This window comes from Pseudorca crassidens, chromosome 17 (genome assembly GCF_039906515.1).
Source record: "Pseudorca crassidens isolate mPseCra1 chromosome 17, mPseCra1.hap1, whole genome shotgun sequence".
Taxonomy (NCBI): Eukaryota; Metazoa; Chordata; class Mammalia; order Artiodactyla; family Delphinidae; genus Pseudorca; species Pseudorca crassidens.
In genome coordinates, this window is record NC_090312.1 from 1,567,764 (window position 1) to 1,581,915 (window position 14,152).

The following is a 14,152-nucleotide window of genomic DNA, read 5'->3' on the forward strand; positions in this document are numbered from 1 at the left end:
GAAGACCCTTCCTGCCCCTTCCAGCTTCTGGTGGCTGTTGGTGTTCCTCGGTTTGTGGCTGCACCATTCCAGTCTCTGCCCCATCTTCACATGGCTTCTCCTCTGTGTATCTCTCTTCTGTCTGTTATGAGGACACTTGTCATTAGATTTAGGTCCCACCCAGATAATCCAGGGTGATCTCATCGTGACATCCTTAACTTAATCACATCTGCAAAGACCCTATTTCCCAATAAGGCCACAGTCACGGGTCCCAGGGATTTAGATGTGAACATATCTTCCAGGGGCCACCGTTCAGTGCTTTCCCTTCAAGCTGCCCTGCTGCAATGGTTGATTGGTGTTTTGTAAAACCTCCACATCTTTTTGTTTTATGCTTGTTGTTTGATTTTTTTTAATTAAAAAAAATATTTATTTAGGATGCACTGGGTCTTAGTTGCGGCAGGCGGGCTCCTTAGTTGTGGCATGTGGGCTCCTTAGTTGTGGCTCACTGGCTCCTTAGTTGCAGCTTGCCAGCTCTTTGGTTGTAGCTCGACGGCTCCTTAGTTGCAGCAGGAGGACTCCTTAGTTGTGGCTTGCCGGCTCCATAGTTGTCGCTTGTCAGCTCCTTAGTTGTGGCACTCAGGCTCCTTAGTTGTGGCATGTGAACTCTTAGTTGCGGCATGCATATGGGATCTAGTTCCCTGACCAGGGATTGAACCCTAGCCCCCTGCACTGGGAGCATGGAGTCTTAACCACTCCACCACCAGGGAAGTCCCTATGCTTGTTTAAAAAAAATGTGCACAGGGCTTCCCTGGTGGCGCAATGGTTGGGAGTCCGTCTGCCGATGCAGGGGACGCGGGTATGTGCCCCGGTCTGGGAGGAGCCCGCATGCCGCAGAGCCGCTGGGCCCGTGAGCGATGGCCGCTGAGCCTGCGCGTCCGGAGCCTGTGCTCCGCAGCGGGAGAGGCCACAACAGTGAGAGGCCCGTGTACCGCAAAAACAAAAACAACAACAAAAAATAATGTGCACAGTATTTTATAGTATAATTTAATTTATTTATAACTTTATAATTTAATATTATGAAGTATTTTAGGTACGTGTAACTTCTTTTTACTTAATGTTACAAGTACATCTTTCTATGACATTAATTTATAATATAATATTCTTTTATATGGTAATCATATCCTATTTAATCTCTTCCCATGGAACATTAGGTTTAGTTTTGTTTAGTTTTGTGCGGTTTTTTGGTATTGTAAACTGCTACATAGAAGAGCTTTGTGGCTGGATCATTGTGTGTCTATGGCTATTGTTAGAAATAGAATTTCTGGGTCAAGTAGTATGCAAAATTTAAGCTCTAGCTACACCAGGGTGCCGTGTTTTCACCTATCAGATTGGTAAAAATCCAGAAACCCAGAATTTCTGGATTGCATTAGTGAACTGGTGGAAACCAGGCCAATGAACATGTCTATCAGACCTAAGAACGCAGTGTGTGTGTGAGAGCCAAGGATGGCAGCCAGCGCCCTGAGGTAGGGCGGAGGCAGGGGTGCAGCGGGAGACCTCCCAGGTGTGGGGTCGGATGGTGCAGGCGAGGTGTCACTTTTTTAAAAATTAATTAATTTATTTATTCATTTATTTATTTTTGGCTGCGTTGGGTCTTCGTTGCTGTGATCGGGCTTTCTCTGGTTGGGGCTACTCTTTGTTGCTGTGCAAGAGCTTCTCATTGCAGTGGCTTCTCTTGCTGTGGAGCACGGCTCTAGGCATGCAGGCTTCAGTAGTTCTGACACACGGGCATAGTTGCTCCGCAGCATGTGAGATCTTCCCGGATCAAGGCTCAAACCCATGTCCCCTGCATTGGCAGGCGGATTCTTAACCACTGTGCCACCAGGGAAGCCCCGAGGTGTCACTTTTTGTGTTAAAAGGGGGGAAAACCAAGAATCATGTTTGTATTTATGTGACTTTCCACATAAAGAAATTTCAGAGGGATAAAGAGGAAGCCAATCCTGACAGTGATTTCCACACTGTGTGCGGGGTGGAGAGGGGACAATCTTGGGGGGAGACTTTTCCCTGTATGGCCCATGTTTGCGTCCGGGGAATAGTTCCTATTCAAACACAATATTTTTAAAAAGTTCCTAAGGTGTTCGCTAGGTACTACAGCAGCGCCCGAAAGGGCTCACTCCCTACACCTGCCCAGCACCCAGTGACCGGGTTTCAAACAGACAACAGAAGCTCGCCGATCTGATATAAAATCATGTGAGTGTCTGAAGGAGGCAATTATTAAGAGTCGGTGCAGCGGGGCTTCCCTGGTGGCGCAGTGGTTAAGAATCCGCCTGCCAACGCAGGGAACACGGGTTCGGGCGCTGGTCCGCGAAGATCCCACATGCCACGGAGCAACTAAGCCCGTGCGCCACAACTACTGAAGCCCGCGCGCCACAACTACTGAACCCATGCGCCTAGAGCCCGTGCTCCGCAACAAGAGAAGCCACCGCAATGAGAAGCCCGCGCACCACAACAAAGAGTAGCCCCCACTCGCCGCAACAAGAGAAAGCCCGCGCACAGCAACAAAGACCCAACGCAGCCAAAACTTAATTAATTAATTAATTAAAAAAGAAAGAGTCGGCTCAGGGCTGGCGGGGCCGGCGGTGGGGTGCGGGGGTGGGTCAGAAGCGCAGTTCTAACTCGGGGCACAGTGGTCCTGCGAGGTCGGACCTCTGCATTGGGAATGTGAGTCTCCCCATGGGTCTGGTTCTTGCTTTGTGCTTGTGGGCTTTCTGAAGTTAAGTTCTCGCTGATTTTTATTTATCTTGTTCCAGAGTAGTTTCTGTCCTGCACTGCGAATGAAGGTTTTTCCCACCCTCTTTTGCCAGCTCGTTATTGGCCTATAAGAAATGTCTTGGGCCTTTAGAAGGGTGCTGAAAGGCGGCCACTCGAGTGAGCGCCTTTGTCGGTGCTGGTAGGTGGTCAGAGGCACTGGTTCAGGTGCTGAGGAGGTGCAGACTCTGAACGCTTGGCAGATCAGGTTAGAGGCTTCTCCGCATCCGGAGCCTAGGTTCTTTCCCCTCACACGCCCTGGATCAGCCTCACCCGCAGCTGAGCCCGGAGGCTTGCCCTGGCCGCCTGTGGGAGTGGCTTTGGGGGTGTCCTGGCCACCATGCTGAGCCTACAGCCCTGCTGCTCCTGCTTCCAGTACTTCCTATGGGCGAGGCCCCTGGGGCGGTGGCGGTGGCCACTCAGATTTGGAGGGACGTCTGTTCTCATGTTAACAGTATGCAGCCAGCCGTCCCCATCCACGGTCTGCAACTGGGGATTTAAGTAATAGATCAAAAGTACTATTGGGGGGCTCCCCTGGTGGTGCAGTGGTTGAGAGTCCACCTGCCGATGCAGGATACACAGGTTCGTGCCCCAGTCCGGGAGGATCCCACATGCCGCGGAGCGGCTGGGCCCGTGAGCCATGGCCGCTGAGCCTGCGCGTCCGGAGCCTGTGCTCCTCAATGGGAGAGGCCACAGCAGTGAGAGGCCCACGTACTGCAAAAAAAAAAAAGTACTATTGGGGGGGGACTTCCCTGCTGGTCCAGCGGTTAAGATTCTGTGCACCCAATGTAGGGGGCCAGGGTTCAATCCCTGGTCAGGGAACTAGATCCCGCGTGCTGCAACTAAGACCTGGTGCAGCCAAGTAAATAAATAAATAAATGTTTTTTTTTTTAAAAAAGAAGTACTGTGGGGGGGGGGGATTCTGGAAAGTTCCAAAAGGCAAAACTTGAATTTGCTGTGGGTGCTCAAAGACAGCTATTTACATTGTATTTTTTTTAAAAAAAATTTATTTTTGGCCACGTTGTGTCTTTGTTGCTGCGCGGGCTTTCTCTAGTTGCGGTGAGCGGGCGCTATTCTTCGTTGTGGTGCACAGGTTTCTCATTGCGGTGGCTTCTCGTTGCGGAGCACGGGCTCTAGGTGCGCAGGCTTCAGTAGTTGTGGCATGCAGGCTCAGTGGTTGTGGCGCATGGGCTTAGTTGCTCCATGGCATGTGGGATCTCCGCGGACCAGGGCTTGAACCCATGTCCCCTGCATTGACAGGTGGATTCACTGCACCACCAGGGAAGTCCCTGCATTGTGTTTACAACTATTTACATAGCATTTGCACTGTATTAGGTTATATACAAATACTACTCCAGTTTTTTTGTGTTTTGTTTTTTGCGGTACGCGGGCCTCTCACTGTTGTGGCCCCTCCCGTTGCTGGGCTGCGGCATGTGGGATCTTCCTGGACCGGGGCACGAACCCGTGTCCCCTGCATTAGCAGGCGGACTCTCAACCACCCGCCACCAGGGAAGCCCTACTCCAGTTTTTATAAGGGACTTGAGCATCCGAGGCTTTTGGTGTTGGCTGGGGTCCTGGAATCAATCCCCTTCAGATACTGAGGGTGCCTGGACCTCCTTTCCCAGTTTACTGGGTCACTTTGTAGAAATCAGAAATATTGGTGAGTTTTTATCAAATGAGTTATCAGCAGTTTTGAGATCAATATACAGGTTTTCTCCTTCAATCTATTAACGAAGTAAACCTCTATTAATAGCGTTCCTGGGAAGTACCTCATCCTTGAACTGCAAGCATCCACTGCTTGGTTTCCCTGCGTGGACGCCTCTGACCAGGCCTGGGGTGCAGGGGTGCTGAGACAGTCATCCCTGTGTGAGAGCACTGTCCCCACTGTCCCTGCTGGAGGAAACCGCAGAGGGGTCTGTGCAGCAGGACGACACAGGACAGGACAGGACCGGGAGGCTCTCTGTAGCCCTGAGATAGAGCAGGTGTGGCAGCGGGGCTGTGGCCGCTGAGTGCCTGGTGGTGGAAGGCAGCGAGGAGGCCAGGGCTGTCTCCAAGGGCAGGAGGGTGGCGGTGGAGACAGTGGGAAGAGGACAGGTTTGCGAGATATTTGGGGGGGCAGAATGATGGGACCTCCTGATGGACGGAACATGGGGGTGGGACCCAGGGTCCCTGCCCGAGGTCTCTGGCGGACACCTGGTAACGGTGCAATTTTTGAACTGGGCTACAGGGAGAGAGAGCTGGATGGGGCCCAAACGGGAACCCTCTATGCCTCCTGGGCCATCACCAGGACCCTTGGGGCCCTGGCGGCACCCACCGCAGTGCTGTGGACCTGGCCCTGTGGGTGGAGCCGCACAGGGTGGCTGGTCTAGCTGAGCTCCCGCCTTCGTCAGCCAGTGGCTGCCCACGTGGAGGAGCGTTCTCCTCCTGCCCAGCCTGGTAGCTTCCCCAGGTCAGGGTCAATGCCAGGTGACGGCTGTGGGGTGAGGCCTGGTGGTGCAGGTGAGATGGCCCTTGTTCCCACTGCAGGGAACAGGCACAGTCTGTAGCGGGGTCTCACTGGGTGATTATGGGGGACCCTGTGTGGATGGTGTCTACCGGCAGGGCCGACAGCTGTCACATATCACCCCTGCACAGGATCACCTGCCCACCAGTCACTAGTGAGCCCCGGTAGGGCAGGCTGCCCAGGGCTGGGCACAGGAGTGAAGCTGGGGAGCCTTGGTGAGGAACACGGACGGGAAGGCAGACCGGGCCTTGGGAGCAGGGGTGTGGTCTGAATGGTGGGGGCTGTGACCTGGGGCCACACCTGCCAGGGTCTCAGGAGGCTTGTGAGGAGGGGGTGCTTTGTCGCAGACAGAGGGGCTGGGAAGGAGGGGGCCTGGCTGTGGCGTAGGGGCTCAGCTTGGGTCGCAGGAACCACAGGGGTGTCAGCTGCCTCCTGGAATTTGCAGTAAAGCTTCAAGAGCGTTCAGCCTTGCGCATGAGGCGAGTCCCTGGTGCAGGCGACCTGACAGGACCCCGGCTGGGCGTGGGGAAGCCGTGCCGGGTCAGACAGCCTGCTTTCTTGAGGACCCTGGGACTAGATCTCCTGGGCAGCGAGACCGTGAAAGCTGAGGACTGTCGGGAGGGCCAGGGCCGTTGCATCTCACCCACCAGAGCCACACTGCCCCCATCTCTTACCCCCAGGCCCTTGCCCACTGCAGTCCGAGGGGCCTCCCTGGTCCAGGGGAACCCCGCCTACAGCTCTGTGTCCAGGTGCCCTCCACGCACACGTTCTCTGGGGTTGGCCAGACTCCTCTTCTCTTGACCTGGGGCCTTCGTATGTGCGTCCGCCTCCTTTGCTGGCTAGCTGCAGCCTGTCTTTCCACGGCCCCACTTTAGCTGCCCCTTTCTCTGGGAAGAAACCAAGGAATGGGCTCAGTGTGTCCCGTGGACTCTATCCAGGGGCCGTGGCCACAGCCCACTTCCCAGGCCACACCATGTGGCTGCCGTTTGGGGCAGACTGGGCAGGGGCAGGCCAAAGGCCTCTTCACTGGCCACCCCTTCTCTGTGAGCCCTCATTTGCAAGTGGCTGCCGGTGACTGCAGTGGCCACTCTCGGGTGGGCAGCGTGACTTGAGGGGGCAGTTAAGGGCCTGGGACATTCCTTCTCTGTCCCCATGGTTCTGAAAAGTTAGGAAAAGCCACCTAATTGCGCCTGATCCTTGTGTTACCCCATTACTTGCTTTCTGCCCTCATCTTTTCAGTAGCTTAAAATTATAATCTTATAAAATTCAATTATACGCAGTTCTGTTTGTTGTTTTGGCCGCGCCGTGTGGCTTGTGGGATCTTGGTTCCCCGACCAGGGATTGAACCCTGGCCCACAGCAGTGCAAGCGCTGAGTCCTAACCACTGGACCGCCAGGGAACTCTCAATTATATGCAGTTTTAAAACTAGAACCAGCACTAATTTTGTGTGTGGGTGAGTTTTCCTATAGTTTTTAGTTCTGTTTAAGTATCTATCTGTTTCATTTGAGATCTAGTTAGGAAGTACTCTTCAGTTACAGTTTGGATTTAGGTTCATCTGGACGTGGCTAATAAAAAAGTAATAGGAATTTAGATGTAAGGAATCACAAAGTCCTTTATTAATTTCTCATATTCCTGTTTATCCCAGGTCTGCCGCTGTTTTTTCCTGAGACCTGCCTGTGCCCCGGACTGGCTGAGTCCTGAGAGGGGCAGGGATGGGGTTGTGAGGGATCCTAGAACATCAGGCCTTCAGCCAGTATAGGGCTGCACCCGCTTCTTTGCTCATCAGCCGGTACCTGCGGGCACCGCGCTCCCCCCCACCACGTCCTGACCCAACACATGGTGGGCCTGCCTGTAGGAAGAGTGGTCGCCTAAAGGCAGCGGCCTGGCTGGGCAAGGTGTGGGCCTCAAGGGGCCGGGAGGGGCCTTGGGGTGAGGATGGAGGAAGAATCTGGATGTGGGCCTGGCAGGAGACGGAGGCTGTGTCTGTCCCCCACAGCCCAGCACAGAGGACCAGGGTGGGGCGGGAGGGCCCAATCCTGGGGCTTACGTTGAAGCCGCGCTTGGGTGCGCGTGCCCGAGGTGTGGGTGAGGCTTGCGCGGCTTCCTGCGGCACCGTGAGGAGGGCAGAGCTGACCCCACACCAGCAGTGCCAGCGCTGTCATTCTCCCCAGGGGGCAGGCAGTGACAGTCAGTGGCCAGGAGGCTGATCCTGTCAGCAGTAGGGGTGGTGGTGCAAGGAGACTGCTGAGCCGGACAGTTGGTGGCAGGTGGACAGACTGGAAGGTGGAGCCACCAGGACCTGTGGGGCTGACCCATGGGGGTGAGGACCCTAGGGTGTTGGCCTGAGCTGCTGGGTGGTAGATGGTGGTACATCCGCAGAGCCGGGAAGACAGGAACTTCCCAAGACAAGCTTCGTGGGTCTTTGCTGAGTTGGAGAGGCAGAGGCTGAATGTGTCACCTTGGGAGTCAGAGTGTCACAGGACCGGGTGAGGTGACCCAGAGGCGCATGTGGGTGGAGGAGGGCCCCCAGCTGAGGGGAGAAGGCAGAGGGCATGGAAGTGGGGGGAAGTGAATGGTGGTGATGAAGGAGCCTCCAGCCTCTGCCCCGGTGGGATCTACCTTCTCTCCTCACCCAGGATGCTGGCTGGGGAGGTCGCCAGGAGGTCCAGACCGGTGGGTATCTCCTGCAGGGAGTGAGTGGCCATGACTTCGAGGCCAGGAGAGCCACGTGCAGGAGCGGCTAGGACGGCACTCTGAGGGTGGCCCGCGGTGGAGGCCCAGGGACTGGGGGGTGGCGTGGGCCATCCAAGCACGCCTGGATCCAGCCTGATGGGGTGGCAGTCCGGCTGGAGTTACCGGGGTCAGGTGACCGGGAGCAGGGGTCTGGAAGGATGGGGGCGGTGTAGACGGGAGCAAGCTCGGGCCGGCCTTGCACTGCGCATTGATTAGTTGAGGCTCCGCCCCGGCTGGCAAGCCCCGCCCCACGCCTCCCGGCTCCTCCCCCAGGCTGCGGCTCTGGCCTGGGCAGTGCAGTGCGGGGCTGGACTCTGCGTGGCGGCCCGCGCACCGCCCTCAGCTCCGGCGGAGACATGGACCCCTCGAGAGCCATCCAGCATGAGATCAGCTCCCTCAAAGGTGCGGGCCGGGGATGGGGACCGAGCCGGGGGGTGGGGAGTGTGGACCAGGCAGTGACCTCTGGCTGGGTGCAGCCCCCACAGGGCAGCGGTCGGGGTCTGCCGCCTTGGGGGCAGCTTTGTGGGTGGGGAGCCGGAGCCGCAGGAGACCCCATGTCCGTGTTCTGCCGGGACTCCACCTGGCGCGAGGTCCGCCTGGAGCTGGCGGGGGTGACTCCAGCCGCAGCCCCGCAGTCCTGCAGCCCTGCAACCCTGCAGCGAGTGTCGGGGGGGCGGGGCGGGCTACTGCAGCGGCGGGGGCGGGGCGGAGGTGGGAGCCGGCCTTCGCCACCTCTCGGATCCGCACTTTCTCTCCTCCCGAACTCTGCCGAATCCCGCCCCGCTTGTCGGCCTGCCCCCCAGCGTCGAAGGGGACAGGGCAGGGCCTTGGGGATCGATCACTGGCGGGGGAGGCGCCAGGCGGGCTGGCCCCGGGCAAGTCCACACTGCGGTTCTTTGTTCCGGAATGGGGGGGGGCTGGGGGCTGCCCAAGGACCCCGACTGGTTGCCCTGGAGATCCGGAGGGACCTGGAGTGGGGTGGAGGAGGCCGCCCTGGTTGTCCGCCCCGGTCCTTCCTGTGCTGAATCAGCAACTGCGGCTGCGGTTCCCGCAGGGTGGGGGCAGGGCAGAAAGGGGTGTTCTCCCAGCCCTGGGACCTGGGGGGCGCGGGGGTGGGGGGATGGGGTAGAGGGAGGCGTGCCGAGGCCGGCACCGCGGGCCAGACCGGGAACGTCTAGTTCCAGGCTCCTGCCTGCTCCTCCCCTCAACCCCCGAGGGCGGGGCTGGTGGGAGGGAGGGGGATTCCCCTTCGTGCCCCGCCCACCCACCCCCCACTTTCTTCAGCGTTGCAAACTGCTGCCCTCTCCTGCGGGGATGGCGTGGGTTGTCACGGGGCTGAGGGGCTTGGCCAAAGACCCGTGCAAGTCTGTGTGGAAGGAGGAGAGACCTTAGGTCTGGGGGCCTTGGGTGTGGCCTGGAATCATTTTGGGAGGGGGCATGCTGTGGGGTCGGTTTGGTAGGAGGCTTGGGGGTTGAGAGGTTAGGTCGGGGAATCAAACCAGGGAAATGTGCGGTGGACGTATGGGGTGGTTAGGAGGGAGAGGAGGTCAGAGTGGGGCTGTGGGGTGGGCAGGGGAGTGCACGGGAGATCGGGGTGGGGCAGGGGGAGCGCAGGAGGTCCGGGGGAGGGCTGAGGGTCAGGCCAGGGGTGGGTCTTCCGTGGGCACAGGGCCGGGCCGGGCCACTGGCCTGAGTGCTGGCCTGAAACCACAGCTGGTGTTGGTTCTCTAAGCCACAGCCGTGGTGCCCGGCAGGGTCCGCAGGCGCCACTAGTCTGAGGGGGCGTGGCCGTTGCCCACTCCAGCGCCTGCTGGGCGTCCTCCCCGAGCCGGCGCCCCGCCCTCCCCGGCCGGTGTCCCGCGGGGATGGTCCCCTTCCCGCCGGCGGAGGGAGAGCGGCGCCGCAGAGCTGGCGGGCCGGGCTGTGGGAACAGTTGGCTGTGCCTGCAGTTTCCTCTGCCACAACTCTTTGTGTGTGTGTGTGTGTGTGTGTGTGTGTGAGTGTCTGTGTGTGTGTCTGTGTGTGTTGGGAGCCGGCTCTGCACTGCCATGGCAACGGCCTCATAAACCCGCCCCCATGCGCAGCTTGTTGGCCGCCTGCCCGCCCGAGCCTCCCACCTCGGGATCCCCCCCCTTCTGCCCTATTTATAAACAGTTCCCGAGTTAGCAGTGCTGGGAATGGGTGTGTCCGCTTGGGGGAGGGGAGAAAGCGCGGGTGCAGGTGTGAGTGGTGCAGCACCAAGTGGGAGAGCGGGGTATTGGGTGGAATGGGGAGGCGCGGGATGTCCGTGGTTGGAGCCTCAGCTCTGAGGGCCTAGGGTGACTGCTGGGCGTGGACGGGCCAGGCTGCAGGGTGTTCACGTGGAGCACACAGCCCCTTCACCCCCTGCTGCTGGTCCCCCTTTCACTGGGGCCCCCGACCCTCTTCTAGCCTGGTGCTACTCTCCCCTCCTGTCCAGCTGGCTCAAAGGAGGCACTCAGGCTGCCCAGGGTGGGGTGTCTCCTGGCGGCAGGGGCTCTGGGCCGCGGGTGGCTTTGGGTCCCTGTGGCAGCTGAGAGCGTCTGGCCTCCAACAGCTGGCCTGGGGCGGTGGTGGATGGAGGCCACTCAGAGCCCCTACCCTGTGCCCTGCGCACAGTGCTTGGACTCTCAGCCGACTCCCTGTTCCTGGCCCACCCTTGATCTGGCCTGGCATGGCAAGTGTTAAGGAGGGTGGCCGTTGTCTGGGTCCGACATTTGGAGGTGGGGGCTCTGTCCCTTTGCCTGCTTGATGGCAGGCAGCCAGTGGTGCCTCCAGCCTGTCCATGTGCTGCAGCAGCTGCCCCTGCCATTCCCCTCAGACCTCTGCCCCCTCCAAGACCGCAGCTCTTCCCTCAGCCCTTGAGTCCCCCCAAGACCTCAGCTCTCCTCCCTTAGACCTAGAGGACCCCCTGCCCAGACGGCCCAGCCCTCCTCTTCAGGTCCTTGTGAATCCCTGAGGCTCTGAGACCACAACCCTGAGTTGGGTCCCGGGCCTAAGGACCCTCCTGCTCTCTCCGCTCCCGCTTCCCTTCTGCCAGCCTTTTAGATTCTGGGTCCCCAGGCACTCCCGTCCACCCTCCCCCTAATCTTAGGAACCCTGAAGGAAGTGTTTAGAAACTGATGTAATTTCTGACGTGGAGCCGCGGGCCTGGGAGGGGAGGGGACCTGCCTTGGGGATGGCCGCTGCTGCGAGGTGCCCCCCACTCTGCGAGGGGCCCTGTTAGCTGAGGGTGGGAGGGGCCGCCCTTGCTGCTGAGTCAGAGGGGGCCGGCCTGGGCGTCCTGAAGGGCGGGCAGGCGGGAGGCTCGCGCAAGCGGTGGGCAGGCCGCAGTGCCGGCAGGAATCGCACGGAGCCGGAGAGCCAGGCGCCGCGAGCCACAAGCCCGGAGCCCGCGCCCTCGAGCTCAGCGCCACGGCCTGCCTACCCTTCGGCCCCGGTTGCACCTTGTGCCGAGGGCGTCTCCTGGACCTCCTCCCTGTGCCCCGCCCGCCGCCCTCGACTCGCCAGCGCCCTCGACTCACCGGCTCAGGCAGCCATGGTGGCCGGCATGCTCATGCCGCTGGACCAGCTGCGGACCATTTACGAGGTGCTCTTCCGCGAGGGTGTGATGGTGGCCAAGAAGGACCGGCGGCCCCGCAGCCTGCATCCCCACGTGCCCGGTGTCACCAACCTGCAGGTCACGCGCGCCATGGCCTCCCTGCGGGCGCGGGGCCTGGTGCGGGAGACCTTCGCCTGGCGCCACTTTTACTGGTACCTCACCAACGAGGGCATTGCCCACCTGCGCCAGTACCTGCACCTGCCGCCGGAAATCGTGCCCGCCTCTTTGCAGCGGGTGCGCCGCCCTGTCGCCATGGTGATGCCTGCCCGCCGCACCCCCCACGTGCAGGCCGTGCAGGGTCCCCTGGGCTGCCCGCCCAAGCGGGGGCCGCTGCCAGCCGAGGACCCTACCCGTGAGGAGCGGTGGGCCTACCGCCGGAAGGAGCCTGAGGAGGGGGCACCTGAGCCCCCTGTGGTGCCCGCCACCACACCAGGGACCCTGGCGAGGCCTGGCCGGGAGCCTGCCCCAGCCGCAGGTAGCTGTGTCCTGGCCCCAGGGTGGGGGATGGGAGGGAGTGCTGGGGCCGGGGCCTGGGCCTGGTGGGCTGGGGTGGGCAGCCAGTGTGCAAAAGCTTTGCTCCCGCCAGCAGGGGGCGCTGTTTCTGCCTGCGCGCTCTGGTCAGTGGACCCACAGGGCTCCTCCTCCTGGCTTGAGAACCTTGGGGTGGGTAGGCCAAGGAGGAGCCGGTGGGTTACTGCCAGCCCATCCCCAGGCACACCCCGGAGCTAGGGGTGGGGCTTGTGGTTCTTGGACTGGCAGGACCAGCTGTTAACACAGCCCTGGCCGCACCCTCAGCCCTCTCCCCAGCGTTGCCCTTGTCCTATGCCCTGCTCGCCCCCCCCCGCATCCCCCCCCAGCCCAGCGACTTGTCGGCCCTGAGGCCCTCTCAGCAGGAGGTGGGGGCATGCAGAGGAGGTGCTGGGATGGGACAGCGGTGTAGCTTCTCTCCAACAGTGTGGGTGACTCCCTGACCTTTCTGAGCCTTGAGTTTGTCCAGTTGGGGTGGCACCTGCCCCCATGGTTGTGTGGCACAGACGTGATACTGTGACTGGCCGTTTGGTCGGCTTGGGGTTGGTGATGGCCTAGACGGGCAGCCCTGGGTTGGGGCGAGAAGAGCAGACCCTAGGTAGGAACATCTGCCGCGGGGCCTGAGGCCAAGGCATGGCGGGTGCAGGGCCCAGCCTGGGGTCTAGGCAGATCCTTCCCAGCGGGAGCCAGGTCTCAGAGGATGGGACAGGTCCTCTTGTCCCAGAGGTGGCCAGCAAGCCCTTGCTGTGTCCCTGCTCTGTGGCATCCCTCTGTCCCTAAGCACCTGTGCTGCAGGACCCAGATGGGCAGAGGGTCCCGTGCAGCTCGAGGCTCACACATGCGCTTCTGGAGCTCATTGGCCTTGGCGTTGAGGTGGGGCAGCCCGCACCTGCTTCCGTCTCTGTGTCTCACTACCTGGGGAGGAACTTGGTTTCTGAGGGGTTGGCAGGGGGGCCTGGGGTGAGGCTAGCAGGGTGGGTAGGAGTTTGCCAGGTAAATGAGCGTGGTCTGGGGACCCAGGCGCAGGCCCAGGTGCTGAGCGGAAGCGCCGGCCCTGGCCTGGTCTGGGTTGGACCCGCAAACTCGGGCCTAGGTGTGGGAGCCCATCTGGGAGGATCAGTGAGGCTGTGGGCAGAGGGGCAGCCTCGGGCTCACCACACGGCCTCTCCAGCTCCTGTCAATGGGGTGACAGTGACACCCACAAAGAGTCAGTAGTGCTTCGCTGGGTGCTTGGTCAGCTGTGACCAAGCACCCGGTGGCCGGCTCTCGGCCTGAGCCTTCTCCCCCAACCTTCACCTCGCTGCTGCCCCTACCCTGCTCAGTGGCTGGTGGACAAGCCTTCTCCCCCTTCTTGGGTCGGGGGTGTGGTGAGCTCAAGCCCCTCCCTCCGCTTCGCTCCTTCCTTCCTTGTCTGTGGCCTGGCTGGGCTGGGTATGGTGGCTGGGCGGGCAGTTGGCCGTGGGCCAGGAGGGGAGACTGGGTGTGGCTGCAGTGGGCAGAGCGGGGGTGGGGGGTGGGGGGGACCCTGCAGCCCTGACGGAGGTGACTCAGTCTTCCCTTCCCGGCCGCAGTCGCCGGTGGCAGCTCAGAGTTTCCAACAGGAAATGAGCTCCAGCTCCAGGATGAGTCAGGGCCGGCGGGTGTGGGCTCCCCTTCCCCTTGGTCCCTCAGGCCTAGCACAGGATCTGAGTGCCACTCTGGGTACAGGAGGACGCCTAGGGTGCCTTGGGTGCTGGGTGTGGCACAGGCTACATCCAGGTCTGCAGGGGTTGTGACGCTCCACACGCTGGCTACGAAGGTTCTGATGACATTTAGAACCATCGACTTCCCAGGGTTTTAAAAATTATCATGTGATGAGCCACACAGCCGCCTCCTTCCTCACAGCCTCGCCCCCCAGTCAGCTTGCAGAAGGACCAGGTCAACAGCCCCTGGGGCCAGCCGCCCTGCTTACCAGAGTGGCCTTGGTCAGGTGGGCTGCCTGTGCA

At 60.4% G+C, this 14,152-nt stretch overlaps 1 protein-coding gene across 10 annotated transcripts in view; it reads left to right on the forward strand.

Annotated features, from left to right (window-relative positions):
- Positions 1 to 14,152, forward strand: part of LOC137210597 (plectin) — a 57,653-nt gene that overhangs the window by 11,689 nt on the left and 31,812 nt on the right. For 2 of the 10 annotated variants that reach the window (XM_067712623.1, XM_067712625.1), the window contains exon 1: positions 8,362 to 8,422. The exons of 6 other annotated variants lie outside the window; for them this stretch is intronic. In XM_067712623.1, coding sequence (XP_067568724.1) covers positions 8,377 to 8,422 — 46 coding nt within the window. In that variant the 5' untranslated portion in view covers positions 8,362 to 8,376. Of the gene's footprint in view, positions 1 to 8,361; positions 8,423 to 11,348; positions 12,115 to 14,152 lie in introns of those variants that run through there. 2 more of the 10 variants (XM_067712610.1, XM_067712611.1) reach the window with 1 other exon arrangement.